General features: G+C 39.4%; 1 protein-coding gene across 1 annotated transcript; it reads right to left on the bottom strand.

Annotated features, from left to right (window-relative positions):
• Positions 1-2,522: 2,522 nt before the first annotated feature.
• On the bottom strand, positions 2,523-10,673 carry LOC118328776 (E3 ubiquitin-protein ligase RNF123-like). Its single transcript, XM_035662676.1, has 5 exons — positions 10,496-10,673; positions 8,615-8,715; positions 7,413-7,605; positions 6,480-6,625; positions 2,523-2,531 (listed from the first exon to the last, which is right to left on the bottom strand). The coding sequence occupies exons 1-5, from the start codon at positions 10,671-10,673 to the stop codon at positions 2,523-2,525; spliced, it is 627 nt and encodes a 208-aa protein (XP_035518569.1).
• Between the last annotated feature and the right edge of the window lie 1,201 nt (positions 10,674-11,874).

Genomic DNA, 11,874 nt, shown 5'->3' with positions numbered 1-11,874 from the left:
TGAATTATCTTATGTAAATCCATAGAAGGGGTGAGGATGACGTCTAAAAATAAAGGTAAAATGCCCGCTCGGAACCTCGATAAAACTAACGAGATGCAGCAACAGGTGGAAGGTAAGGCTAACGTTAGCCTTCCCACGAATAGCAACCGAGGGGACGTCAGAGAAAAATCAGCGGACCTAGCTCTGATCCTCAAAGAGATACGGGAGTTCAGACAAGACAACAAAAAACAACTTGAAGATATCAAAGGAGAAATAGCCAAGACTAATTTGAGGATGGATGAAGCTGAGGCGAGGATTGTGGTGAATGAGGAGAGGCAACGTCAGAACTAGCAGTCCGGGGATTGCCAGTGAAAGTAATTACAGAACCGAAATCGCTTCTGGAGAGGATCCAGTGGTGTTCATGGCAGCAGGCGAGAACTCGGCGCACACCTCGGAGCAGCGGAGCAAGTTACAGGGAAAAGCTGCAAGTTTTCAGACGTGAACAAACGGAGAACACAGACTGATTTAAGACTGGTGAGGATCAGGTATAGGTTCGTAAGTATTAAGAAAATACATTAGACGAAATAATGTAAATCTTAGTGATACAGTCGAGACATATACATATATAGAAAAAAGAGAGTTCCTATCACGACTGCTATCAAGACTGAGGGCCCTCTAGTCCAGTTAGGATACAGAGGTTATCCCTCAGAGTCAGACAGGTCTACGAAGAGACCTCACTGGTTTTGTTTTCTTGGTTGAGAAGGGATTACTTACTGTTTATTTTGAAGGGAAGAGTGATCATTTATTTCAGTTTAAACAAAATGCATAATGGACCTGTGAAAATAATTTCATTTAACGTTAATGGGGTTCTGAATGCAGTTAAAAGAACTAAGATTTTGTCAAAATTTAAAAAAGAGAAGGCCCAAGTAGCTCTCCTCCAAGAAACACATATGAGTCAATCCGAACATGAAAAATTAAAAAGGTTAGGCTTCCGACATGTATTTTACTCATCATATAAGCTGGGTCACAGAAGAGGAGTTGCCATCCTTATATCAAGTACACTTAACTATGAGCATCTTTCAGAGACCAAAGACAAAGAGGGGAGATTTATTAGCATCACAGGGAGAATAGAGGGGACTGAAATAACATTATTGAATGTTTATGCCCCAACAGGAAGCGAATGGCTATTATATAGACGTATATTTGACCTAATGGTCAACTCTCAGGGAGTGGTAATCTGTGGTGGGGATTTTAATATTAGGCTAAACCCAGCACTGGATTCGTCAGGAGAAGCTATTCAGAATAGGCCCCTGATTAAGAAAGTGAAATCTTTTATGGACGAGCTGGGCATTATAGATGTGTGGAAGTAACTTTACCCCTCCAGTAGAGACTATACACATTACTCTTTTCCAAATTCAGTCTACTCGAGGATAGACTACTTCTTCATGTTTAGTAAAGATAAATTTAAAATACAAGACTGTAATATTGCAACAATTGACCTTTCAGACCATAGCCTGATTTCTTTGTCATTAATTCTGGAAAAGAAAATAAGAAGTGGAAATTAAACTCAAACATTCTTAATGACCCAAAAATACTGGAGAAACTTAAAGAAGACATTAAAGAGTATTTAGAATTTAATGATTCAGGAGAAGTATCACCAATAATTGTGTGGGACACATTGAAAGCCATAATGAGAGGGAAAATTATTTCTATTACTACATATCAGAAGAAGCTTAGAGGTCAAAGATTGGCGAACCTGCAGGGAAAACTAAAACAGCTGCTGATAGCAATAGAGGTAATCTTAACCACAAAGGAGAAATTAAACAACTGCAAAAGGAAATCGATAATCTATACACACTAGAAACACAGAAAAGGCTGCTCTTCCTGAAGCAAAAGAATTACGAAGTAGGAGGCAAATCAGCAAAACTTTTATCGTACAAATTACGCAAACAACAGGTTGAAAATACGATTTATAAAATTAAAAATCCCAAAACAAAACAGGTCAAAGATAAATTAGGGAAAATCCAAGAGAGCTTTGAGATATTTTAACGGGAGCTGTATTACCAACCCCAGGCTTCCAATGAGAACCAAATTGACGCTTTATTGAGTTCCCTAGAACTGCCCAGACTCACAAATTTGAATAAAGTTGAGTTAACTCGGCCAATCTCTATCAAAGAACTGGATTTGGCTATCTCTAATTAAAGATTGGTAAGTGTCCAGGCTCAGATGGTTTTACCACGGAGTGGTAGAGATCTTTGAAACCATAGTTATCTCCATTACTACTTAGGACATTTAACTGGATTATGCAAAAAGGAGAAATTCCTCCCTCCTGGAGGGAGGCAGTTATCTCAGTTATTCCCAAGGAGGATAAAGACAAACAGGAATGTAGCAATTACAGGCCTGTCAGTGTTCTAAATCTGGATTACAAATTATTCACATCAATTTTAGCTCGCAGATTAGAAAACCTGTTACCCAACCTCATCCACCTAGACCAAACTGGATTCATCCGGCACAGACAAACTTTAGACAACATAAGAAGGACCCTACACATTCTAGAACAGATAACCAAAGACAAAAATGAACAATGATAGACTGGAACTAGACCGGAGAAGGCTTTGATTCATTAGATGGTCTTTTTGTATAAAATCTTGGGAAAATTGGGATTCTCAAGGATAGATTTTTAGAGTAATCAAGGCCTCCTATTTGATAGCCGACAGCACGAATAAAGATTAATGGAGATCTTACTAAATTTCTTTTACGCTGGGAGAGAGGAACTAGCAGGAGTTGCCCAATATCCCTCCCTCTCTTTGCTCTAATTTATCGAACCCTAGGGCCAAGCAATAAGACAAAATGAAGGTATCCGAAAGCATTAAGGTGGCAGGATCAACAGAAATGTGCTTTATTTGTTGACGAATGTCCTGGTCTATCTGTGAGAGCCTGAAAAATCTTTACATGTTTGATGACATTGCGAACTGATTTTGGAAGGTATCGGCTATAAACTTTAACATATCGAAAACACATTAATGATTCTAAACTTTATTGCTTCAAAACATCTATAAGATGATATAACATTAACTGGGAAGCCTGAATCACTACAATATCCTAGCGGAATAGGTTGACGAAAGATCCCTCAAAACCTATAACAAGCAAATTATAGGGCCTTATTTTGAAATAAAATCAGATGTGCATAGATTGGGCCTTAATCCCCCCACCCTTTTTTGAGTTTGAGTTCAAGAATAGACGCAGTAAAAATGAGCATCCTCCCTAGATTACTGTATATTTTCCGGACTCTCCCAGTGGAGGTGAATGACAATCAATTCAAGGAATGGGATAAATGGATCTCCAGGTTTATTTGGCAAGGAAAGAAACCAAGAATTTGGTTTAATATTTTACAACTAAGAAAAAACAGTGGAGGCATGGCTCTCCCTAACCTAAGAAAGTACTTTTATGCCTCACAGCTAATTCCTCTGCTGTATTGGTACAATGGGGAGTACAAGGCCAAATGGAAGGAGATGGAATTAGAAATGGCAGCAAATTTTCCCTTACAAGCAACAATAGCTGACAGAGGTCTCGCAGCTCAATTTGAAGAGTTAAAAAACCCTTGGATAAATCTTACATTAAATATATGGCATAAGGTGGTTAAGTCAAATGGAATTGATGATATGCTAAGACTTTTTAGATGGTGTGCATATGATTCAGATCTCACACTAAATAGGACGGATAAAAGATTTGAAACCTGGACAAGGAAAGGACTTACAACCTATCTTTCTTTTACACACAAGGGTACGCTACAGAGTTTCAAGTCTCTGTAGGACAAACATGGCCTAGAACATAGTGACTTTTTCAGATACCTCCAAGTTCGACATTATTTTAATCAGAAGTGCAGTCTTAAAGATTTATCAACAGTAGAATTTGAGTTTCACAAGATCCTGAATTCAGCCTTTAAGGCAATACCAAATAAGTCAATTGCTCTTTTTTTCGCTAAGAATGAAAACACCTTATATATTAAAGATAAGTGGGAAAAAGAAGCAGGAATAAGGCTCTCTGAGGAAACCTGGGGGCAAGTTTGCAGCTTCCAGTGGTCCTCAACTGCCTCCACGGAGTGGAGAGAACACTGCTGGAAAAATGTTATAAGATATTTTAAGACGCCTCACCAGGAAAAATACAATAATAGGAGCTCGACATGCTGGAAACAGTGTGGCTCAATGGAGGCAAATCATTTCCACATATTCTGGGACTGCCCTAAATTGAACCTATATTGGAATGCCATCCACAAAACATTAACCACGGTATTTAGGACTCAAATTCCCATGAACTTGGAGACTCTTTATCTGGGCCATGTTGTGTTCTTGACAGGAAGGAGAGATATAAAGCTGCTGCAGGCCCTTTTGGCGGCAAGTAAAAAATCAATCACTAGAAAATGGCTGAACCCAGTGCCTCCTACATTGGAGGATTGGTATGGAATAATTTTGGAAATTTTCTTAATGGAAAAGTTGACATATTCTTTGAGGACCCAAAAAGACCAATTTTATCAGGAATCTGGAATAAATGGATTGAATTTATAGCCCCAACGCGAGCAGACTTTGTTTGATTTCACTGATTTTCCATGCTCTTCCCCTTTTGATAGAAATAATAGAAATAAAAAATCCCTTGGTTCCATTGTATATCGTTATTTTTCTAATAGAAGGTGAAAAAATTGTTGACAGATTTTAGTACAAATAAGCATAGGATTATAAGTGGGGAAAAAAAAGTGGTTATGCATGTGGATATTGATCTGTATGTGCAAATTTATGTTCAGTCTATACATGTGGAAGGATATACACGGACTTATATTCTTGGAAGTGAAGATGGATCTCTGTAAGAGAATTCTTCTCTTATCTTAGAATACTCTTTTCTGTGTATATATATATATATATATATATATACACTTAAAAAAACAGAAAAGTATCTTTTATGCATTTACTTTTTCATTTGCTGAAATATTGAAAGAATGTATGTCATGATACTGCCTTTTCCAAATAAAATCTAAATTTTAAAAAAAAAAAGAAATAAATCGAATTGAACTGAATTTGAGATTTTTTGATAAAGTTCCAGTACATGATGTATTTAAATGCAACCTTTCACATGCTGTGGGTTGTGAAAGGTTACATTATACACAGTATGCAGAGGATTCATTTATTCATTCTTTAGATCTGTCCTGACTTTCTGCCTGCCAGTTTTACATTTACACACATTAAAGTTCATTTGGTGCTATAATAAGCTTACTGGGGCACAGAACTACAGTATTATCTGCACCACATCCTGTAAATAACTCAAAACATGATGACAACTCTTGTGCTCTGTGGTGTTTAGAACTTGTTGTGTAGTCTGTATTTGTGTATCCTCATATTGCACTTGTGAAGACTCTAATTTGCTTTTCATTTCCTCTGTTAGCCTGTTTTCTTTGGCTGCAGTGTGCTGAAGCCGCAGTAATCCGAGGTTAAAGCGACTATTTGTAGATTTGGTTCCCCTCAGTGTTAGAACTGACCCATGAGACCAACTGAAGAGTCAGAACGCTGAATGATGCTACAACCACATAAGAATTATTAACACAGCTTTTAAACCAGCAGCTCGACCAAGAAAAGGACGTTTGTGAAACCTCAACTGATCAGTCAGTCACCGGAGATCACACACTGACTTCACAATCACATTTCAGAGTTTATCAGAGCCTCTGTGTGAAGGTCAGATTCTTACATATGAATAAAATATGCAACATTAACCTATTGTGTTCACAATATATACTCTTTTATTCAGTGTTTGAATGCACACTACTGCTCATCTTCAACCACAAACCTTCCTTTTATTCACTCACAAACCTTAAGGTTCTGAGATGTTGAAGATGAAGAAATGTGTCTCATATTCGGAGAAGAAAACAAGTTCCTGAATCTTAAATAAACCTGATCAGAAATCAGAAATCTTACGATGATCAATCGGATCCATGAAAACCTTCAAACAGGAATTTTCACAGTGTACGAAGACGAAGACGAAGACGAAGAAGTCTGGTCTGATTTGCAGCCCGAGTTCTGCTATGACACCGGCGCCAGTTGTTGTTGTTGTTGTTGTTGTTGTTGTTGTTGTGGTTGTGATCAATTTGACTGTTTTCGGAGCATTTACTTGTAAGATTAGCCTAAATTTAAAGTTTGGATTAATCAACAGTCACATTAGTCTCCAGGAACATCCACAGTCACATACCTGTTTTATGTGATGAACTGGTTGTAGAACCGCTGATAAACCTTATTCTGACCTTCATCACTCAAACACATTTTCCTGTGACATGTGTGAGGTACAGTAAATAATAATATATATAAAATACAGTATAAAATAATATATTACACACTACTAGACTATAGTATGTAATATATTATAAAATACAGTATAACAATAATAATAATAATGATAACAGTAACAATAATAATAAGAGACAGTACAAACACTTGTAGTTAGTGTAAACACTAACTCACCTTTCCCAGCTGCTGATGAACACTCAGGTTGTACATCATCACGATCCCATCAACAATCTCCAGAAGGGACTTGTCTGCGATTGGCTGATCGGGCTCCTCCAGCGGTCGCCCCAGCAACAGGCCGTCGTTACCATGGCTTCCCTCGACTTCAGGTTGAGGAGAAACAAACAGGAAAGAAAAGAGAAAGTGAGAGGAAACATAAGAGACTCCAGGTGTGGGGTCCCGTGGGTGGGATCCAGCTGGATAATTGGCCTCACACTGGCTTTTCTAACAGGAGTCCATCATGGATCCGGTTCCTCACTGGACACTGAGTGAATACAAACACAGCTGTTTAAACCTAGCTAATGAAGGTTGGCCAGTGTTAAAGAATAATATCAACATGAGACCTGAAGTCTACATGTGAGGCTGATTACGTCTAATAAAACCCAACCTGCTTCCAGCAGTCAACAGATAAATATTCTGAATGTAGGAAACTGCAAATTAAAGTTTCACCAGCAGCAACAAGGTTCCACAGTTCAATTTAATTCTTTATTGAATGTTTTTGTGAGTGTGTAATCTGTGTGACGCTGATATTGATCCTGATCAGTCTGATCAATAATCAATACTCCCATTATTAAAGCATTAATCAAACTAACATCAGACAACCTGATCAGCCTTTATCAGTTAGCTAGTGTTTTCTGTAGTGGAGACTAAACGTTAACAATGATCCATATCAGCAGTTGAATCCAACTAAAAGCTCCCTGCACCAAACTCCCTTTAAGAAATATCACATTTTAACAATTCTAACGTGTTCGTAACAACAACGTAACTCTAGAAACACGAGCTAAAGGCCGTCAATTCACAGTCTGTCAATACAGGATCAATATCATTAAAAAGTCTAAATTAGCGTCTTTGAGGTTCACACACAGCGACCTGCCTCTGAGAGCTACTCACTGTCCTCCTCAGTCCTCTGCTCCACGGCGAGGGTGCGAACTTTCACTTTCTCTGGCTGTGTGAGGGGTCGTCTGGGGGTCATGAGACTGACGGCAGCCGTGCTCAAGAAACGATTGGCTCGACCCAGAGTGGGAGAACTCAACCAGCTGGGCCTCGCCAGAGCTCCGCCCATCGCCGCTGCACCAAACGGCCTCTGTCGATAAAAACACAAACCTTCAATGATGAGCTGTGTTTCAACTGATTTCATTCTACTTTGCTTTAAATAGTTTATTATTCGTCTGCTGCAAAACCTGAATCCTTCTGGAAACATGAGCCCAATCAGCCAGATGGTGGCGTTGTCAATACGGCCCAAAAAGCCAATTTTAAGTTAGTCGAAGCTGAAACTGGACTCAGAACTATAGTCACATTTTAGTCGTCTACTGCTGAATCGTCTCTCCGACTGTTACCAGATCTTCTGTGGATCATCAACGGATGAAGCTGATCAATACTTTTATAAGATTTATTGATATCTTATTTAATTTTCAACGTATTGACCAATAAGCTTGAAGGGGGTGTGCTCAGCAACACTAAATAGACATAAGTCAACAACATTTCGCCAATTGTCTCACAGGATATGTCCATATGGACCTGGAACACATCCACTAAGTTTCATTGAAATACACCACTAGGGGGCGCCGCAGATGCAGAACACTGGGCATGGTATAAAAGCAATCAGATATTGTTTTTCCAATCAGAAAACCGTGTAAAACTATTTAGAAATGTCTGTCTCGTTGACTTAAACACCTGTATTTATTATTTTTATTTTATTACTACTACTACTACTAATACCAATAATAATAAATACAAAAGTATTCCATCATTATGATTTTAATAGTTTTTTTAGGTTTAATTTGTGGTGCAGAAATCAACAACAACAACAACAACGACAACGACAACAACGACGACAACAACGACAACAACAACGACAACAATGACAACGACAACCATGACAACAATGACAACGACAACAACAACAACAACGACAACATTATAGTTTTGTCCAGTAGCTGCATTACTCTTCTGCTTTTCTAAATACATTCATAGAACTAGTTTGTTACTGTTAATTACACAACCATAATTAGTGTAATTAATATGTATTTATCAATATGTAGAATTAATATGAAGATTAAAAAAAAGATCACATGGAAAGAGAAACACGCCACCTGTGCTGCCCCGCTCTCCTCGTCCTCGTCCAGGTCATCCATAGACGTGGTCTGGATCTCTGCGGGGTCGATGATGATGTTTGCTTTACTGGCCAAATCATCTGGTCCACAAAGAAAGAAACAAAGTTCAGTTACATTCAGTGGATTTATTCCCTGCTCGTACAGTACAGCAGTAGGTGATTTTAGAGGAGTTGTCACCGCCCTTTGTTAACTGCAGAAGGCGGCAAACAAACGCAGCTCATCCAAGCGAATCCCGTTGATTTTATTATCTAACGCCCACATAGTTCAGTCCCTTCATCAATAATTATTGATTACCTAACAACTGTAGCAAAGCTTGTTAATGTTGAGATCTTCTACTGAATCTTCCTGTCTGCTCACAAAAACAATAAGTGTAGTTTACAGGTAGAAACTCTGCATCCATAGAGGCAAAGGCTTAGCATGTTTCCATGATTATCTGCACCACTTTCTGGATTTTTGCTGTTTACCTTCACCTGCCTGAACTAACGAGCACCTGTCAGATCAGATATCTGAGCCACGCAGCACCTCCTTCCTCCTCTTTAAACAGGAGTCCCACGTTATTTTCCAGGAGTTTTCTCTACAATGCAGGACAGCACTTGCTCATATAATTTACCAGTAGCCCTCCCATTGACACATTTAACTCCATTTTAGTTCCTCCTTCATGAAGTGCCTCAGGTTCATTACAGGTAGGTGGTTGGTGTAAATGGGGCAGTCCTCTTTAGCTCACTTTCATGCCGTTATTGGCTGTTCTCACTGCAGCAGATTCTTCTGCTTCAGCCTCCAGCGAATTAACTACAGTTTAACTGTAACAATGACTCAATTGATTGCCACAAGGCCATATTACTCCACGTCTGGTATCACAGCACGCAGCTCCTCCTAGATTTCAGGTTTCAAACTAAATACACACCCAGGTTTATGTAGAGATTAGAGTTCCCAGGACAACAACGATTATTTGAAGGATATTTGGTCATTTTAATTAATTTCCAGGTGTTTTTATAACTGGAAAACTAGTCTCTAATATCCTAGGTTTCCATGTTTGTGGGAGCGCTGTTTAAACTGATATCAATGTGTGTTTCATGTCTGTATGTCCACATTTCACTCAGTTCTCACTCTGAGGTTTTTGACTCAAATTTACCTTCAACTCTCTGGCGCCCCCCCGTGGACGCTTTAGTCTTTGTCCTGTCTGTTACAGAACCTGTAACATTAGTTAATGAGGAGCTCAGTGAAGATTTCATTCCTAAAACCTGTACTACCAGAAACTGCACCGTGTACTTCATTCCTCTCACGTGTACTTTATGCAGATGGAAAAGCCCTGCCTGGCATTCAATCAAACTGATTAGTGAGCTAATCAATAACTGAGATCAGGCTTAGTTAACAACAGATGACACAACATCACGAGAGCAGCCAGTGTGTGATGAATGACCCAGTGATTTACAGAGCCAAATGGTGGAGGTGTTAATCAAGCCTTGATTTAATGCAGGTAGCTCTGCAGGATGGACACAAATACTGATGAGAGGGCAGGAAGGACATACAGAGGGAGGGTGGAGAGAGAGAAAGGAAGAGAAGGAGCAGAAAGTGAGGAAGGAGGGTAAGAAAGGAGAAATGAAGTGTGACAAATTAAAGCAATGAAATCGACCTAAAGAAACCAGGTGAAAGCAGTAAACAGCGTTTATACTTTTTTTGTTTGAAAACACGTCTGACTACCGAAATCTAACCTCCACTAACTATCATCTATTCATCTACTATAACTTATATCATATTATAACTTATATTACATTATCTACTATAACTTATATATTATATTATATATTATAACTTATATTTGATATTTGACTTTCAGTTGCACTCATAACACTCATGTACTCATGTGTCTCTGTGGCTGATATGAGTCTCCTTGTGGTTTATATGGAGTCTTCTTGGCTTGGCTGGATAATGAGGTCTTCCCTTGTGGCTGAATATGGGTCTCCTTGTGGCTGATATGAGTCTCCTTGTGGCTGATATGAGTCTGTCTGTGATATGACTTGCTGTCTGTGGGTTTCATTAATAGAAGGAGGTGCTGATCCATTTCACAGAGACCATTAACATGTGGGTCAGACTTCACAATGAGCTGATGGGTCACATCAATCTATCCCTGCTGAGAGCTGAGGCCTCGTTCCCTTTAGAGGTTGACAGCACAGAAACAGTCTCACTGCTGAACAAGCGTCCATGTTGTGTCTCTAACGAGGGGAAAACAGATCCAGATCAGCAGCAACCAACCAACAGATCCACCTCACTTCCTCTGAAAGAACTCATAACAACCCACATCAAGACTCCACCTGGTGCTAACATGATCTATGGCTGATGATCATCTGAATGAAAAGTCAGAGGATCAATAAAGTTATTACAGTGGGGACATGAAGGTTTGAACCACATTTCAACAAAGTCCATTCATCAGTGGTGGAGATATTTCAGTCTGGACTGAGAGTTTAAAGGCAGATCTGAACTTTTCGTGTCCTCAGCTGTTAAGATGAGCGACTTTTGAAGGACGTGTGATAAACCGTGCTCCCTCACCGCTCCTCTAAATAACACCGAGAGCAGCTCCTCCTCTCAGGAAAGATCAAAATGAATGAGTCTCTGTAGCAGGTAATTGATTCCAGCCGTGCCACTCGGTCTTCTCTGGCAGTGAATGAGCAGCATATTGCTCGTACAGCGAGACTGCTGAGGGAATATCAATCCACATTACACACCTGTCTCACACACCTGCTGACGAGCAAACAGCAGCGTCTCCGTCAGAGTGGAACGCTGCTGTTCTTCATTTAGGATTTAAGGAGTGAACGTGACCGCCTCCACACACATTAAAACACATTAACAAAGTATTCACACATCAGCAACATGTTCTGACTGTATCTCCGTGTTAAACCTGGAATCAATATATGCCTGTGTTTGTGTTTCTCACAGCACAAAGTCATTCCTCCCTCTAGTGGAGCTCAGCGACTGCCAGCAGGAAACACGCCTGCAGGGTTCGTTTTTATCCCCTCTTCATTAGAGTCACATCAAACAGCCTCTTTAACGCTCTGACTCACCTTTACTTTCATTGTTTTGTTCACAATCAGCAGATTTATTCACAGTCTAGCTGCTACAATCACATGTCTACCATCATAACATCCTGTGATTGGCCTGTTTGCTTTCACACCACAAATAATCAGAAATGGAAGGACATCTCTTTACTGTACTGCGTCTCATTACTGCTTTATACTGCGTCT

This window comes from Morone saxatilis, unplaced genomic scaffold (assembly GCF_004916995.1).
Source record: "Morone saxatilis isolate NCDOM2014 unplaced genomic scaffold, NCSU_SB_2.0 Contig18, whole genome shotgun sequence".
Classification (NCBI taxonomy): domain Eukaryota; kingdom Metazoa; phylum Chordata; class Actinopteri; family Moronidae; genus Morone; species Morone saxatilis.
This window is presented reverse-complemented; position numbering and strand designations above follow the sequence as displayed.

Excerpts from the sequence above, each read along its gene's own strand:
- LOC118328776 (XM_035662676.1), bottom strand. The coding sequence starts at position 10,673 with ATGAAACCCACAGACAGCAAGTCATATCACAGACAGACTCATATCAGC. Across the intron at positions 8,716-10,495 it reads TCAGCCACAGAGACACATGA|ATGATTTGGCCAGTAAAGCA; the intron begins GTACATGAGTGT and ends TTTGTGGACCAG. Across the intron at positions 6,626-7,412 it reads GCAGAGGACTGAGGAGGACA|TCGAGGGAAGCCATGGTAAC; the intron begins GTGAGTAGCTCT and ends CTCAACCTGAAG.